A 17,265-nucleotide genomic window follows, 5' to 3' on the forward strand; every position below is an offset into this window, starting at 1 on the left:
GAGCCTTTGGGTTCTTGTGCCAAGGCTCTAGCATTTTAGGGTCTCTTTTTTGGAAGGAGAGTAGAAGTCATGGGTTCTCTTCCCACTCTTCACTCAATGAGTCAAGTCTACAAGAGAAGACCCTTGGATTCAGAACCAATTTCATATCAGAATGTCACTTTTTTCTTCAGTGGCTGCTTCAGGGAACTTCTGGTGAGAGAGCAGGTGGATGGGTGTGTGCCACATCTGTATGTAACAGGGGATGAATTTGGGACATGTCCTGTGCACTGCTTCAAGTAGCCATCTCTCCATTTTTCTGCCCCTCGGTGACTTCAGCTTTCCACCACAGTCCCATAGCCCTGCCCCAATACCCTTAATTCACCCTCCAGGGTTCATCTGCAGCCCTAGCCCATACTGTTCCCAACTGATCCTAAGGACTTAGGCCCATACATCATTGATGAGTGGACGCAGATGCTTGCAGATGCTGCTAAAGACCACCTTGGTGTCCTCTCCCTGCCCATGGCAGATGATGTTCCGCAGGCTCTTCACTGCCTGAACTGTCACTCGCACCTCGTTCTTCAGGAAGTTTCGCAAGAATGGAACCAGGCTCTTCAGAGACTCTGACTATTTGGAAGGAGCAGAGATCACTTACCACCTGGAGATGGTGCAACACTTTAGGGACAGGGTTTTGAGAAAACAGATGGTGCCTAAGAGAAACAGACATAGGGAATCTGAGGGCTGGACATGCCGAGGAAGTGGAAGGCTGGTGCTCAGAGGGTTTGGGAGGCCTGATGGCCAGTCTATCTAAGTACAAACTGGATGTTGTACTGCCCTAGGATGAGGGTTTGGGGAATATACTAAGTCCTGGTTAAGGTAGAACCCCAAGGGAGGTAAATTAAATGGTTGAGACCAGCACTCGATTCCCATTTGGTCACCCCACTCTTACTTGTCCTGGGTGCAGTGCCAGGTTACTGATTCCACGGAGCCCAACTTCCTTCATGACGAGGCTGGGCTCCTTGATCCACTTGATTAGATTGCCCACAAAGTCTTGCCCCAGAGTCTCAGCCACTGATCGGTGCCAGAGGAGCTGTGGGTATGAGACTACAACTTTGGATGGAGAAAAAGTCATGGGTACCCAGGGCCTCTACTCAGCCCTCCCTCAGGCCCCATACTAACGGAAGGACTGTATTTGGTTAGGAGCAGTGGCAGATCTGTACACATGGGGTAGAGACTAAGGCAAAGGGGGTAATGCTGATAAGGTTTGAATTTGGAGCCAGATGCTAGGATACATGGGTCATTCTGGGGAAACTAGAGCTGCCGATCCCCTCCCTAATCTTCCTCTGCCTCCTTTAACCAAGCTCCTGAAGTGGCAGGTAAGGAAACCCCATTTTAGATGGCTCAATTCTTTCCTTTCCACTTTCTGGGGCAAGTTACTTAACATTTCTGTTCATTGTTCTTCAGCTACAGGAAATGAATGGCTAGGGCTGTGGACCTCTCTCCCCAGGCTTTCACCTGCGCATAGAAGGTCCTGGCCAGGATCTTCTGATGCTCATTGATGCTATAGAGGAGGTTCCTGACAAGGTTCAGGATCCGGTGCAGAACGGCTGGTTTACAGTTCTTCACAATGCCACTGGGGTGGGACACAGGAAGCCAAGAGGTGGCAAAGGAACCATGTGCACAGAGCAGGGAAAAAGTGAGGATTGAGGAATCAGGAGAACAGAGGGCTAGGAGATGAAGGGAGTGTTACAGGCTGCAGTATTTCAGTGCTAGGCCCTGGAAAATTGGGGCTAGGGGACTAGAGTTGTACTAGAGGTGCTAGAAAAATGGTCTCACCTTGTCAGTTCCATGATCCCTATGTAGTAAAATTTGGGGCAAGACAGAAGATCCCAGCAGCGATGCTGATTTGCGTAGACCACCACTCCATCATATGCAGCTGCCAATAGCACCAACTTCACTACCTCCAGGGCAACACTGCAGGCCAACCATCATTGGGTTTGTGCAAAGAAAGGGACAGAGGATGGACAGGCATTATGCCCTAGTTTGCATCCCTGTGCTGGCAAGCCAGGAAACAGTTCCCTAATCTGGTAGCCGGATTCTGCTTTCCTGCTGATGGAAATCCATAGCTCCATGAAACCCATCTCCAACTGCCCATCCACTCACCCCTTCAATCCTGGTGCTCATCCAACCACAGAGTCTTATGAAAGAGACTATGGAGATGTTCTAGTGCCATGGTTTTCACATTCTGCTCCAGGGGGCAGAAGTGTTAGGATGTCTCTTCACCTCCATGCCCACCTAACCAGAATGTCTCTGCTTCCTGGTTTTATTTATTTTCATTTTCATGTAAGATTTCACCAGAATAGANCATAAATCTTGACTTCTCACATCAGCAATATGAGGAAAAGATAATCTGACAACCTTCCCACTATAAACAACTTTAAATGCTAAATCCAATATACAAAAATACTTCTTAATGTATAGCTAAGCTTTCAAGCAAGTGAGCAAAGATCCCAGGAGCCAAAGAGGAAGACGTTGCTGATGCTTCAGCTATCGTGGGGTGAGGGGATGTTGTTGGTCTCAAGAACCTTAGGGGCCTTGCTTTTTATATCTTCTGGTCCCTCCAACCTGCCCAGAAGGCAGCCAGAAACTGAGAAGCAAGCACCATGGGCAGACAGAGAGCTCCAAGAAAAGCTCTTGTTAACCTCAAAGAGCCAGAAAGGGAACCCACAGTGCTCAAAGAGAGTGGGGAAATCCCTCAGCTCTTTTCCTTCCCTCATTCTCTCAAGCCACAGCTCCCCAACAAACCCCAGTGGGAATCAACAGGAGCCAGAACTCGGAAGATGGGAAACTTACTCTCCATTTGAAGGAGATGAGGCGCCAAGATGATGGACACCCTCATTGCTTTATTTCCTCTCTCTGCCCTCAGGCCAACTTGGCCCAGTATGGGTACAGTCACAAAAGTGCCTGGCATGAGAGGGTAACTAAGGCTTCAGATTTCTGGCCAACCAACTGGAAAAAGGGAGTCCCAGGGAACTGTAAAACCAGGGAGGTCACAGAGATGGAGGAGCTTGGGAGAGTGAAATTTCAAAAGAGCAAAGGCCATGAATTCAGAACTGACTGACATTGAAATCACAGCCTACACACAGACAGCTAGCCAGAACCTGCAGCCTAAAGTCCATAGGGCAATCACCTTCTAAAGCAAAAATGTCAACATTCTCCATAGGATTTAAATAAGACCCAGAGTCATATAACTTAATATTTATAATGATACAATCCAAAATTTTTCAGTATGCAAAGAGCCAAGAAAACCATAACTCATGGGAAAAGACAATTGATATGCTAAAGTCAAGAGGAAACAGATGTTGGAATTACCTGATAAAAAATTTAAAGCAGTTATTATACAGAATACTCCAAAAAGCAGCAGTGAACACTCTTAAAATGAATACAGAAATTAAAATCTCAACAAAGAAATAGAAGATATAAAGAAGAATCATGGGAAATTTTTAAACTGATAAATACAAATTGAGTAGACCAGCAGCAAATCAGAGATGTCAGAGGAGTCAGTGAACTTGAAGGCATATCAGTAAAAATTATCCAATCTGAACAACAAAGAGAAAAATGATTGAAAAATGAACAGAATCTTGGGACCTATGAGACAATAACAAAAGGTCTAACATTTGTATCATCAGATTCCTAAAATGGGAGAAGGAGGAAGGTGGTACTGAAAATTTTTTGAAGAAATAATGGCTAAAACCTTTTGGTTTGGTAAAAGACATAAATACAGAGATTTCAAAAGATTCAGTGAACCCCAAACAGGCTAACCCCCCCCAAATGCATGCTAGCACATCCTAAAGTGCTCAAAACTAAAGACAAATATGAGATAAAATAAAGACATTTTCAGACAAAGACTGAAAACATTTACTATTAACAGATCCTCACTGAAGAAGCCACAAAGAAAGAAAGAAAGAAAAATGAATCTAGAAGGGAGGAGACAGCTATGAGAAGGAAAGGTAAACAAAAATATTTGCANAAAAAGTGATCATACCTCATTGGTGAATATCACTATGCTCACCTTTGAAGTATCTCCTTGGGAAGCTAAGCCTAGTCCACCCTTCAAAGCATTTTTGGAACTCTTTTTCTGGTATGACCATCAGAGCTGTCATATTACCTTTGATGTCCTGAATGTCATCCAAATGTCTTCCTTTCAATATTTCCTTTATCTTCAGGTCAAGAAAGAAGTCATTGGGAGCCAAATCAGGTGAGTAGGGAAGGTGTTCTAATACAGTTATTTGTTTACTGGCTAAAAACTCCCACAGACAGTGCTGTGTGAGCTGGTGCATTGTTGTGATGCAAGAGCCATGAATTGTTGGCGAAAAGTTCAGGTCGTTTTCATCTAACTTTTTCATGCAGCCTTTTCAGCACTCCCAAACAGTAAACTTGGTTAACTGTTTGTCCAGTTGGTACGAATTCATAATGACTAATCCCTCTGATATCAAAAAAGGTTAGCAACGTCGTTCTGACTCTTGATTTGGACTGACAGAACATTTTTGGTCATGGAGAACTGGCTGACCTCCACTGTGCACTTTGACACTTTGTTTCAGCGTTGTATTGGTATACCCAAGTTTCATCACCAGTGATAACATGGCTCAAAACATCATCTTGCCTCTCCAAAAGGTCTTGACAAACTTCAATTCTCCTTTGCTTTTGTTCATTGGTGAGCTCCTTCAGGACCATTTTTGCACACACCTTTCTCACGCCAAGATTTTCAGTTAAGATTTTCCTAACTGTTTCTCTGTCAATGTTTACTTGGTCTGTTATGCTTCTCATAGTCAGCCAATGATTTTCACACATAATTTGATGAATTTTTGCAATGTTTTCATCAGTTCTGCTCATTACTGGCCGCCCTGACCTCTCTTCATCAGTGACATGTTCTCTCCCCTCAGAAAAACGTTTAATCCATTTGTACACTGCCGTTTTCTTCATGGCATTATCCCCATAAGCTTGGACTAACATGTCCCTGATTTCACTTCCACTTTTGCAAAGTTTAACAAGAAATTCAATGTTTGTTCGTTGCTTTAATTCAAGGTTATTCATTCTTGTGACGGCACACAAAAACACGCAACAACAATAACAAACTCCACTCAGCAAGACACTGCCACATGTCAACATGAACACATCTGTGAGACACTGATATACCAAGGTTATGAAACCTTACCAAGCTGTTTGTACAGTGCTGCCAATGTAAGCACATGGTCGCAAGTCACGAAATTAATTGTCAGACCTTGTATACGAGTATATACCACACATACACACTGTATTTATATAAAACATATATAATACATATTACACATATATNAAGTAGTGGCTTGCACAAGGTGACACAGCTAGTGACAAAGCTAAGCCAGAGGTCACCCAGATATGAATGGCCATGACTGCATGGAGAGAATGACGTAGGTGTAGTCAGTCACCATCTAATTGAATCTTTTCATGTGCAGAGAATTATGAAAATAGATATGAACCGATGAGTGAATCAGAAGAGTGTACGGAAGAAAAAGAGAAAAGAGAAACTTGAACATAAGTGAGAATGTTCCAGCACATGCTATTGCAGCACCCACACCCATATTCTCTCTCTGTTCTTCCTCTGCATCCCTAGGGGGTCCGCGTCTAGCTGTCCATGGTCCTCTGGAGCTGACTATGCTCATTCCCCTATCACTCCGAAGTCAGGATTACCTAGTGGGATCAAAGGGCTTGCTCTTGTTGCCTGGGCCCCCATTCTTAGTGTAGACCACCATCTTCTGGGGAGCATTTTGCTCAATCACCCAGTAGAGATGACACAGCACAGCCAGCAACAGCCGTGGATAGAGTTCCTGGATGGCCTCCTGGCACAGGGACCCAGATAGCATCTCACACAAGGCACATGCTACCTGGGGAAAGACACAAGGAAAGGGGACCACAGCATTGACTAGGCCTGGGCAGAGACAAAATGGTCCCACAATCCAACACACAGAGTCCTGCCCTGTCCCTCCCCTGTCACCACCCAAAGGGCACAGTTCAGTCTGACGCAGGCTTGTAAGAAATACCCAAAGACTAAAAGCCCTCAGCTCATCCCGAAGGAAATGAGGGGCCACACACATGCTATCTGCTCTGTCTTCATTCCCTAACATTAAAAACAAAAAGAAGACCAACTCTAAATTGTCAGCAAAAAATGATTTGGGGCATACTTTGTCTACCCCAATTCCAGGCAACTGAACCTCCCATGCCACAGGCCAGGCCCTAAAAAATAAGTGCCAGCCCCCAAACCAGGAGATAGAGAAAGCTGATAGATATACTCTGAGCATCAGTTTCCTTGTCCATAAAATGGGGTTGCTCCCTGCCCTTTCTACATCATGCAGTTCTTGGACGTACAAGTGCAAAAAGGAGGTCAAGTGCTAACTGAATGCAGTATTAGTGAGTCCTGTGTTAACCCTCTCCTCTTCACTCGTCCCCAACCCCTGCTCCCAGTCTGCAGGTGCCCTTTGATCTTCAGCTCAGCTCCCAAGTCCCAGAACATGAGTCCTCAGCCCCCTCTCCCCTCAGGCTGACCGCAACTGGCTGGGAGGCCATCTCCGTCATCTCTGTGGAGTGGAGCGTTTCCAGGATGCCTATGAGCAGCTGCAGGACACTGATTGTGGTTTCCCGCCGGGTGCCAAACAACTTCCATAGGGCCAGGCTGGTTCTGCAGGGCCCAGAGACAGCGATGTCATGGGCCCTGGTGACCATGTTGCTAGGGCTAGTCTGGTCTTGGGCCTATTAAGGGCCAGTTCTCAGGGTCTAGAGGGAGTGAGATCAAAGAGGCCCTGGCCAGAGAACATGAGGTTTGATTGGTGTAGAAGAGAAAGCATCTCCATGCAGTGATTTTTATCATGAGCTTGGGCTGGAGCAGAGAGGGCCTACTGGGCTGCAGAACGAGTGCCTGGGCCCTGGGAGAGGTACCTATCCCAAGGGAGGGGCCTGTTGAGCAGCAAGGGTACAACGATGTGGGTGTTGTTGCCCGCCAGCGAGCACATGGCCCGAAGGGTCTCTTCCTTTGTGCTGGGCTCCAGGTGTGCATTGAGCCGTTCCAGGATGCCCTCCACAACTTCCTCAATCTACAGGGTAGAGCCAGAAGGATCTCAGTCATTCCTTTTTTGCTTCCTCCCCTCCCCTTGTCCTCCCTCTCTACCAACTCCTCAAACTCAAGGGGCCTAGTTGCAATCTTGTCAGAGACTCCCTTCTCAAGGCAGAGTTCTGGGGTGCCAGAGGCCAGACCAGCAGGGGCCACAAAAGGAACTCCCAGAAGCTGATGCAAAGGCCCACTACAGCCCCAAATTCCAGAGAGAAGCTCCCAGGTCACTTAGGAGATACAAGATGCTCCAGAAGGAAGACAAAAGCCCTAGAGACATTTCAAGGCTTTCCCTCCCAGCTGAGATCAACTTCCAACCCATAAAACTGCAGGGACAGTTGGCATTGGATGTGGAAAAACCATAAGGCTCGCATTTGGCCCTCAGATCTCTAATACATGAACCTCTGGGAAGCCCATTTCATTGTAATACCTCAAGGACACCCTCAGAGGTGTCCTTCCATTTATGGCACCTAGGCCAGAAATGAGCGGAGACGATGGTCATCAGGGATAGGAGGGTCCAGAAAGCCCATGCCACACATGAAAGGGAAGGGGGCCACTCAGAGAATTGCCCTATGTAGCCCCATTTTAAAGTTTTGTTTTTCAGTGAAGTGGGAAATGTAGATTTTTTTAAATGCAAAATCTTCCCATTTTTACATGTTAGCCTAAAAGAAAATTTATGCAAAGATCAGAGACATTTGGTGAGCTTGTTTGTTTGCAATCCACAGCCTTACCCTTTGCAGAGGTCTAAGCCCCCTGACACTCCAGGGAATCAGGGCAGATCCCCCAACGGTGCTTCCTTGTGCTCTGCTGCTGGGCCCTCCAGCTGCCTACACCCTAGCACATGGCTATCGTGAATGGAGGAATCAGCCCCCCCCAGATAGGAGGCACTGCAGCGACAGCTCAGTATTATAAATGTCAGAGCTCAGTGGGACCACAGAGAAGAGGCAGTGCAAGGCTAAATTTTAGAAGGGTGAATTAAGGCCTTGGCCAAGGACTTTCAGGTGGCTAGTGACACCCAGGAGAGTGTCCAGGTCTCCTGAGTCTCAGGCCGGGCTCTCCCCACAGTGCCATACTACCTTTATCATGTCTCGGCCCCGCTCTTCCATAACTGCGCTCATCAGCTGGGCTGCAGCCAGAGACACCTTGGCCCTGCTGTCGGTCAGGCCTTCCATGGCCGTCAGCACCAGGTTGGTGAGCTGGATCTGGGTGAAGTACTCTGCAAATGCCTGCAACAGGGTGACACCAGGCTGGACGCAGCTGTGCCCCCATGCCTGAGATAGCCTGTGCCATTCTTCCTAGTTAGGGTAGCAGGAAGCAGGGCTTCTCCTGGGAATATGATGTGCTTTTGTCCTAGGCTATGCTGTCTGCCTAGCTCCCAGAAGTCTCTTTTACTGGGGACTGAGTCTTTGGGGATGGAAGGGAGAGAATACTGACATCAGATGCAATGTGGGGCTCAGGGGTCAGTGGCTGCAGAAGCAGAGCACTGGGAGAGAAGGGCTGGGGCCAAGATCCTTAGTGGCATCTCTTTTGAAGTGCGGGGCGAGTCTACACATTGCTCACAAAGCATCATTAACATGAAGCAAATGCTTCTGGGGGGATCAGGACTCATGATGCTCAAGGGGGAACAGATAGTAGGAAAATTTCCCCCAAAGAAAAAGTTCACATTTACAAGTGGAATGGGAAGGGAAATGGGATGACCCCACCCTAGGAGTCTATAATACCACGTAGATGAGAGGCGCAGGCACGTCCCACTTTGTCTCCGGCCCCCTCACCTTGGCAATCTCAAAGGTGTTGTTATAGAACACGTTGGCACTGTAGATTTCATGCTTCTCTTCCTCCCACAAGCCCTGCTTCTTCCTTCCCATCTCTGAAACAAAGATACCCAATCCCACCTCTCAGACACTCAGAAGGCATCTTGGGCTCCGCTCTTTCCCACCTGCGTCGCCCAAAACTCCCGCTGAACTAAGTCAGCTTGGGGAGATGGCTATTCTGTGGGGCTGGGAGTAGAGGAATGGACAGTAAGATAAGGAACGGTGAGAGCTGAGGTCAAAGGAACCCCCATGTTTCCTGCCTCAGAGCAGAGACAGAACTGGGTTAAAGTATGGGGCTCAGTCAGAGGGGGAGAAACTAATTCAAAAGAATTGTTTCCTGTGCAGGTAGTTTGTCTCAAAAGGGTGTCTGTAGATGTCTGCAGGTAGGTTCCCCAATGGAAATGAGGTGCTCAGGTAACGTGTTGGCTCTCACTCTTCTGGGTCAGCGTGTGTGGCAGTAGCCAGGGCTAAGTAAGGTTGGAGGAGGGATGATAAGAGAAGGTTCTCCATACGTTTTTGCTGCAGGAGGATACAGTAGAGGTTGTAGACAGCCTGGGAAGACAGGAAGCAGATGTTGTCCACTGGGTCCCGGCAGCGTATGGCCAGCAGCCTCACCAAGCGCCCCAGGCGGGTGAACTCAATATCTGTCTGGGGAGGGAAGCAGGAAGTCACAAGTTATCCTAAGCCATTCCCTTAGGCTGAGTTGTCACAGAAAAAGAACTAGGAGGAGGAGATGCATATGGCAGAGACATGACAGGCGAGACTAGATGAGGCTCATGGGAATGGAATTATGTGGGTGAATTGTAGCTATAAAGGACAGAAGGGATCATAGTTTGGGAGTGACCTTGCACTATCCCCCTTCTTTGCCTCTTGACACCCTACTCATCCTTTAAGCCTAGCTCAAATGCCTCCTCCTCTGTGAAGCTTTCCCTGATTCCCTCACCTGTCATGATTTGTATTTTCATCTTTTATTCTCACTACACTTGGTTTATTTACCACCTTCAATTTAAATTTGTTCTATGCATGTCTCTCTCCCCAGTGGACTGTAAGATCCATGAAGCCAGGGAACTGTCTTGATCATCTATGTATTCGCTATAGCACCTGACACTGTGCCTGGAATAAGGTGAGTATTCAGTAACTGCTTGCTTAGGTGAATGGAATAAAAATGAACTAAGTGGAATGGAATTTAGTTGGTGGGTAGAGAAAAAGATCAGGCAGAAGATGTCAGAAGGGAAAAAGGAGAGAATAAACAGGGATGCACAAGAGAAAACAGAGGATGGGGCCAGGGAGAAGGAGGTTGAGGATGAGTGCCCAAGGCTAGGTAACATATGCAATGAAGTGTGGGATAAATGTAGAGGTGAGGGTGACCCCAGGGGGCAGGAGGGCCCAGACTACAGGGCAGGCTCTCACTCACTTTGAAGTTGTTCATTTTTGCAATGAAGCCAAGAATACGTGCAGCACACCACATGGCCCGTTCCCGCTCATTGTCCTTCTGGGAGTTAAGCCATGTGTCCAGAAGCTGGAGGGAGAAGTGAATGAAAGGAGAGCCCTGTTTGACTGCATCCCAGAGGATAGAAAGGTAATCTTGAAACTGGCTTTTGTAAAGTATCAGGGCAAGATTTCTGAGAGCAGGACTTCTTTTGCCAAGAGGCAGATGATATGTGGGTCTGGCACTAGAGACTACCAGTCCTCCAGTCCCAAATTTTGCCCGCATCAAGGTGCTAAAAATCTCCTCAATCAACTCCTTCCTTCAGGTTAAAGCAGTGGCTCTCAAAAGATGTTGACTGTGATTCACTTTAATGGGTCAGCATACCCCAGTGTTCCCCATACCCCCCGCTCCCCATTCTTCAGTAGAAAGAACTTGATGATAACAAAGAAGCACCACTGTATTCACAGATTCCAGGGTAAAGTGTGTACTAATCTACTTAAGAAATATAATGATGAATGATTTCACTTGAAACACAATGCATGAATATCTCACTTTTGTAAATTATGGCCCCAAAACACCACTGATCCAAAGATGCATTGTTACATGTCAACCTACAGTCATTAATCTGACAATTACGCAACTAAACAAACAGCAATTTATAATTGAAAAAGAAGAAGAGCAGTAGATAAAAAAACCCATGTCCAACTCAAGAGAACACTAATAAGAAAAAATGTTCTTCCTGAAGATATGAGGAATTCTAGTGGGAGCTCTGCAAATCTTTCAGCCAGACTATGATAGAATACCCCAGTGCCAAGACTGTGGTCTCTAAATACCATTTTTCACTAAGAGGAATCAGAGCTCCTTGGAGGAAAAGCTGATTCCAGGACTGAGACAGGAAGTATACAAGATATTGTACTGGAGAGGAAGGAAGCTATTGAAGACTATTGGAGTCATGTTAGAGGGATTCAGGAGCCAACATGAAGAGTCTCCCATTAATCAAAGATGGAACAACTTAGGCATCAATAAGAATAATAGTTGTAATTGATTAAAACACACGAAACACTTAAAAACTCGTTTTAAATTCAAAGGATACTAGAGAAATAATCATCATCGGTTGCCTTTAGAGAACACCAGGAAATAATTCATTACTGTGAAAACCGATAAAGGCAGCTGGGTGGTGCTCGGGCTGGAGAATCTGGCCACTGGACATGCAGGCCCTCGGGCCTCCTGGGCAGGTTCCTACTATAGGCCAACTTGAGCCATACCCTGTGCTCCACCTGGGGCCACCTGTCATGAGAAACAAAGTAATCCACTGATGGCAGCCATCTGTGCTGGGCTTGGAGATGCCTGGTAGAGGCCAAGCCTCAACTGAGGCCAGCTGCTGCTAATGCCTGGCTTAGAGATGCTCAGCCAGAGATACAGGACATACTGAAGCCAGATGTTGCTTGGTTGGGTTTTGTGAATCATCGACAGATTTTAGGAAGGTTTAGAAAAGTTCATAGCATGAGTCAAGACAGGCCATTGGTACGTTAAAGCCACTACAAGAGACTTGGATGGGTCCGCAAGTCGGGTGGGGCAGGGTCTCAGGGAATCACCAGGGCAAGGCACATGGTGTTAGCCAGGTTGATGGTGATAGCCTCCTGTTGTCTGCACACGGGGAGTGGGGAGGGCTCAACAAAGAAATAATGACTTCTGCCAGCAATCCTGTCCGAGAGTAAGCTGCTCTCCATCCCTTGTCCTGAAGCCAGACAATTCAGTTCCTCCTTGTATATCCCTGGTGCTTTTAAAGCTACTGCCCAGCACTGGAACTCAGAGCAAGTGAGTCCACCAGTGAGTAAGCCCATGTGCGGGCCCTTTAAGAAAATGCCAGGGACTGCAGCTGCCCTGGTCTCACTCAGCCACAATCTCCACCGTCTCTCACAGCCAGAAGTTATGGGGACTTCTCTTCCCAGCAATGGAACCCTAGGCTGGGGAGGCTGCTGTCACTCTGGGGCTGAGATACTTTGCTCCTCCAGGAGCACCTTCGCAGCTGAGATATCCCTCCTGATTTTTAACTGCCACATGTGGGTGTGGGACAAGCCCATTCTGCATCTCTGTCCTTTCTACCAGTCTTGAGATGGCCTCTTCTGTATGTACTTAATTGTAGGACTTCTGTTCTGCTAGACTTCAGGTGTTTCTCAATGTTGGTTGTTTTGTAGTTTAGTTGTAATTTTGATGTGGTTGTGAGAGGAAGCAAGCACATTGTTTACCTACTCTTCCATCTTGACTGGAAATGCTAATAGACAATTCTTTCTTTGTGATCTGGAAGATACGTTAGGTGGCTCAAAGCAAATGTAAAATTTTCTGATGGGGGTTTTAATGTATGTAAATGTAATATGTAACACAACTATAACATAAAGAGGGGGGTGAATAAAGAGGTCTATATGGTGATAAAGTTTCTACATTCCACTTGGAGTGGTAAAATATTGATTCTAAATAGGCTGTGAAGAGTATGTATACTGTAATCCCTACAGCAACTGCTATAAAAACTATACAAAGAGATATCTTCAAGAACACTAATAGATAAATTAAAACATAATATTAAAAATATGAAAATAACCCAAAGGTGGTAAGAAAGAGGAAACTGAGAAACAAAAAATGAGAGAAAACAAACAGAACACAAGTAATAAAGTGGTAAATCTAAACCATTTAAATGTGAATGGTCTAAACATACCAATTAAAAGACAAATTGTCAGAAAGAATTTTATGAATCTACTGAATGGATTTTTTTAAATGACCAACTATATGCTGTCAACAAGAAACTCACTTCATATAATATTAGTATGTTAAAGTAAAAGGATGGATAAAGACATATCATGCAAAACATTTGTGGCTAAATTAATAAAGAAAAAGAAGACTTCAGAGCAAAGAATATCACCAGAGATAAAGAGGATATTTCATCATGATAAAAGAACAATTTACCAAGAAGATATGAAAATCCTAAATGTGTTTGCACTTAATAACAGAGCTTCAAAATATATGAAACAGGGCCAGCTGAGTGGCTCTGTTGGTTAAGAGCTCGCTCAAGAATTTGAGCTCTGAGCAACAGTGGTTCAATTCCTTGCCCGAGCTGAGCAACCGCTGAGCTGCCAACAGGTAGCAGGATGGCTCAGCTTAAAACAAAACAAAACAAAACAAAACAAAACAAAAAACAAACAAACAAAAACAAAAACAAAATATATGAAACAAAAACTGAGAGAGCTGAAAAGAAAAATAGACAAATCCTTGGTATCGTTAGAGGTTTCAACATTCTTCTCTCAGTGATCAATATAATTAGCAAATAGAAAATCAGTAAAGATACAGCAGAATTGAATGACACCATCAATTGGCATTTTAGCACAGTTGATCCAACAAAGGCAAATAGGCTATATTTTGGTTTATAAAATAAAACCTTAACAAATTTTAAAACTTGAAATCATAAAAAATATGTTCTCTGACCATAATGAAATTAGACTAGGAACCAATAATTGAAAGATAACTGAAAAAAAATTCTTCAAACATTTGGAAATTGAGCAATACATTTCTAAATAGTCCATTGGCCGAAGAGGACATCTCAAGAGAAATTATAAAATATTTTGAACTGAATGATAATGAAAATGCAACACATTTAAATGTATGAGATACAGCTAAAGTAGTGCCTAGAGGAAAATTTGTAGCACTAAATGTTTATATTAGAAAAGGAGAAAGGTCTCAAGTCAATTATCTAAGTTTCCAGTTTTAAAAAATCTAGAAAAAGTGAAATAAATACAAAGCAAGTAGAAGGAAGAAAATACTACAGACAATAGCAAAAATTAATAAAATTGAAACAGAAAAATACAAAGAGAATGAATAGAGAAAAATAATTTTTAAGAAGTTGGTTCTTTTTGAAGATCAATAAAATTGATAAACCTCTAACAAGACTGACAAAGAATGAGAAAAGACACAAGAATGAAAAAAATAACGTTAAAAGCATAATAAGGGAATACTACAAAAAACTCTAACTCATATAAATTCACCAATTTAGATAAAATGGAAATGGACAAATTTTTCAAAAACTAAAACTCAGCTAGGATGAAACAAAAAGCCTGAATAGTCCTATAACAATTTTTTTACATTGAATGTTTAAATAAAAAATAAATAAATAAAAATTTTTAAAAACCTTCAAAAAAAAATTTCCAGGTCAAGATGGTATCAATAGTGATTTCTACCAAAATCTTAAAAAAGAAATAACATTAATTGTACTCAGTCTTTTCTATGAGCTAGAAGGGCACTTCCTAACTCATTTTATGAGACAATATTAACCTGATACCAAAATCAGACAAAGAAAACAAAAAAAGAAAACTATAAGTCAATATCCCTCATGAACATAGACACAAAAATCCTCAACAAAATGTTAGCAAATTAAATTCAGCAAAATATAAAAAGAATAATACACCACAACCAAGTGGAGTTTATCCTGGGAATGCAAGACTGCTTCAATATTTGAAAATCAATGTAATATGCCATAGTAATAGTCTAAAGAAGAAAATCAAAGTGATCATATCAATTGAGGCAGAAAGTGTTTTATAGAATTCAACATCTATTCCTATTCAAAATTCTCAGCAAATTAGGAATAGAAGCAAACTTCCTAATCTGATAAATGGCACCTACAAAAAGCCTATAGCAAACATCTTACTTAGTGGTGTAAGACTGAATAACTTCCCCATAAAATTCAGAAAAAGGCAAGGATGTGTACTTTCATCACTCCTACTTAACAGCATACTGGAAGTCCTAGCCAGTGCAATAGCCATGAAAATTAAATAAAAGGTAAAAGATTAGAAAGGGAGAAATAAAATGGTCCCTATTTGCAAACAAGATAATTTCTACATAGAAAATTCCAAGGAATCCACATACCACCCCCAAAAGTCCTATATGTAATACAAGGTCAACATGGAAAACTCAGCTGAATTTCTATATGCTAGCAATGAATAATTGAAAACAAAAAAAATTGTTAATAATTGTATTTATAATATCTCCAAAAATGAAATACTTAAATATATACAGGCTCTGAATGCTGAAAACTACAAAATGCTGATGGACAAAATCAAACAAGATCTAATCAATAAAGAGACATAACATGATCATGGATTAGAAGATTTAACATAATAAAGATTTCAATTCTTCCCAAATGAATCTATAGATTTAACACAACTTCATAAAAATCCCAGAGGATGATTCATAGATATAAACAAGTTGGCTCTAAATTTATATGCAAAGGTAAAAGGAAGAAAGGAATTACACTATATATAATATATACATATTTTTAAATTGGGGAATTGGGGGAGAGGAACAGTGCTGGGGAATTGGAGTAGGGGATCAGCCAAGTTGTTGTTCTTCAATCTTAGTTGTGAAGGGCTCCAGTCACCATCTGGCTGCCCATCAGCAGCTCGTGGCCTCTAAGCTCAAGGTGCTGTGTTACAATCTTAGTTGCGGGCGGGCATAGCCCACCATCGAACAGGCAGTCTTGTTGTTTGGTGCACGTGCTCTCACCAGCTGAGCCATCCTGCCACTTGTTGGCAGCTCAGTGGCAGCTCAGCTCGGGCGCAGCATCACTGGTCCATGTGGGAATTGAACCAGCGGCCCTGTTGCTCAGAGCTCACACTCTTAAGCTAACTCTTAACTGAGCCACTTGGCCGGCCCTATATAATAATATTAAGACTTTACTAAAACTGAAAGAATCCAGATAGTGTGGTATTGGAGACCAGCAGAACAGAATAGAGAGTTCAGAAGTAGATCTACACAAATACAGCCAACTGATTCTGACAAAGGTGTAAAGGCAATACACTGGATAAAGGATAGTGTTGGAACAATTGAACTTTCATATGCAAAAAATTGAACCTCAACCTAAAGCTTATACCTTATAAAAAATTAATTCAAAATGGATCACAGGCTTAAATGTAAAACAAACAGTTTTCAGAAGAAAACATAGGAGAAAATATTCAGGATCTAATTCTTAGACATGACACCAAAATCACGATTCATAAAAACAAATAAACAAACAAACAAAAAACCATAAAATGGTTTAGAACTTTTTCTCTTTAAAGGACCCTATTAAGAGAATTAAAAGATAAGCTACAGATTTGGTGAAAACATTTGCAAATTATAGACCTAACAAAGAGACTTGTGACCATTAAGCCTAGTGAAAAAAGTCAATCTCATAAAAGGCTATGTACTGTATGATTCCATGTATATAACATCTTCAAAATGACAAAACTATAGAGACAGAAAACAGATTAGTTGTTGCCAGGGAACAAAAACAAGGGGGAGGAAATGTAACTATAAAAAGGGGTAGTACAAGAGAATTTCTCCTGGTGAAATATAGAATTTCTCCTATATCATGATGCTGGTGGTGACAGTTACACAATCCTATAAAAGAGATCAAATTGCATAGAACACACACACAGATGAGTGCATGTAAAAACTGGTGAAAACTGAATACAGTCTGGAGTCTTACAATAGTGTTTCATCATCAGTCCCCTGGTTTGAGTGTGTACTACTTTACATAAGATGTCACCATTAGGGGAAGCTGAGCAAAGCATTCCAGGGGCTCTAGGTACTAGTTTTGCAGCTCCCTGTGAATCTACAATCGTTTCAAATTTAAAAGTTAAGAAGAAAACTAGCTTTCTATTTACTATTTTACAATTAGTAAAATAATTGGAAACAGTCCAATGTCTATCCATCGGGGACTAATTGAATAAACTATAGTATATGCACACAATGTATGAAACCATAAAAAAATAAGGAATATACCTGTAAACTGATGTGGGTAAGTGAAAAAAACAAGGTACAGAGCATTGGATAGAATATGCTACCTACTGTGTAAGAAAAGAAGGGAAATAAGAATAAACCAT

General features: G+C 43.0%; 1 protein-coding gene across 1 annotated transcript in view; it reads right to left on the reverse strand.

Moving 5' to 3' along the window:
• Positions 1-17,265, reverse strand: part of LOC109392470 (uncharacterized) — a gene marked incomplete at its 3' end in the record, with an annotated part of 87,657 nt that overhangs the window by 7,651 nt on the left and 62,741 nt on the right. Inside the window, exons 13-15 of the mRNA XM_019660969.1 lie at positions 10,343-10,447; positions 9,441-9,576; positions 8,890-8,984 (exon numbers count right to left, since the gene is read on the reverse strand). Of these exons, the coding sequence (XP_019516514.1) occupies positions 8,890-8,984; positions 9,441-9,576; positions 10,343-10,447 (336 nt within the window). The remainder of the gene's footprint in view (positions 1-8,889; positions 8,985-9,440; positions 9,577-10,342; positions 10,448-17,265) is intronic.

Source organism: Hipposideros armiger, unplaced genomic scaffold (genome assembly GCF_001890085.2).
Source record: "Hipposideros armiger isolate ML-2016 unplaced genomic scaffold, ASM189008v1 scaffold_332, whole genome shotgun sequence".
Classification (NCBI taxonomy): domain Eukaryota; kingdom Metazoa; phylum Chordata; class Mammalia; order Chiroptera; family Hipposideridae; genus Hipposideros; species Hipposideros armiger.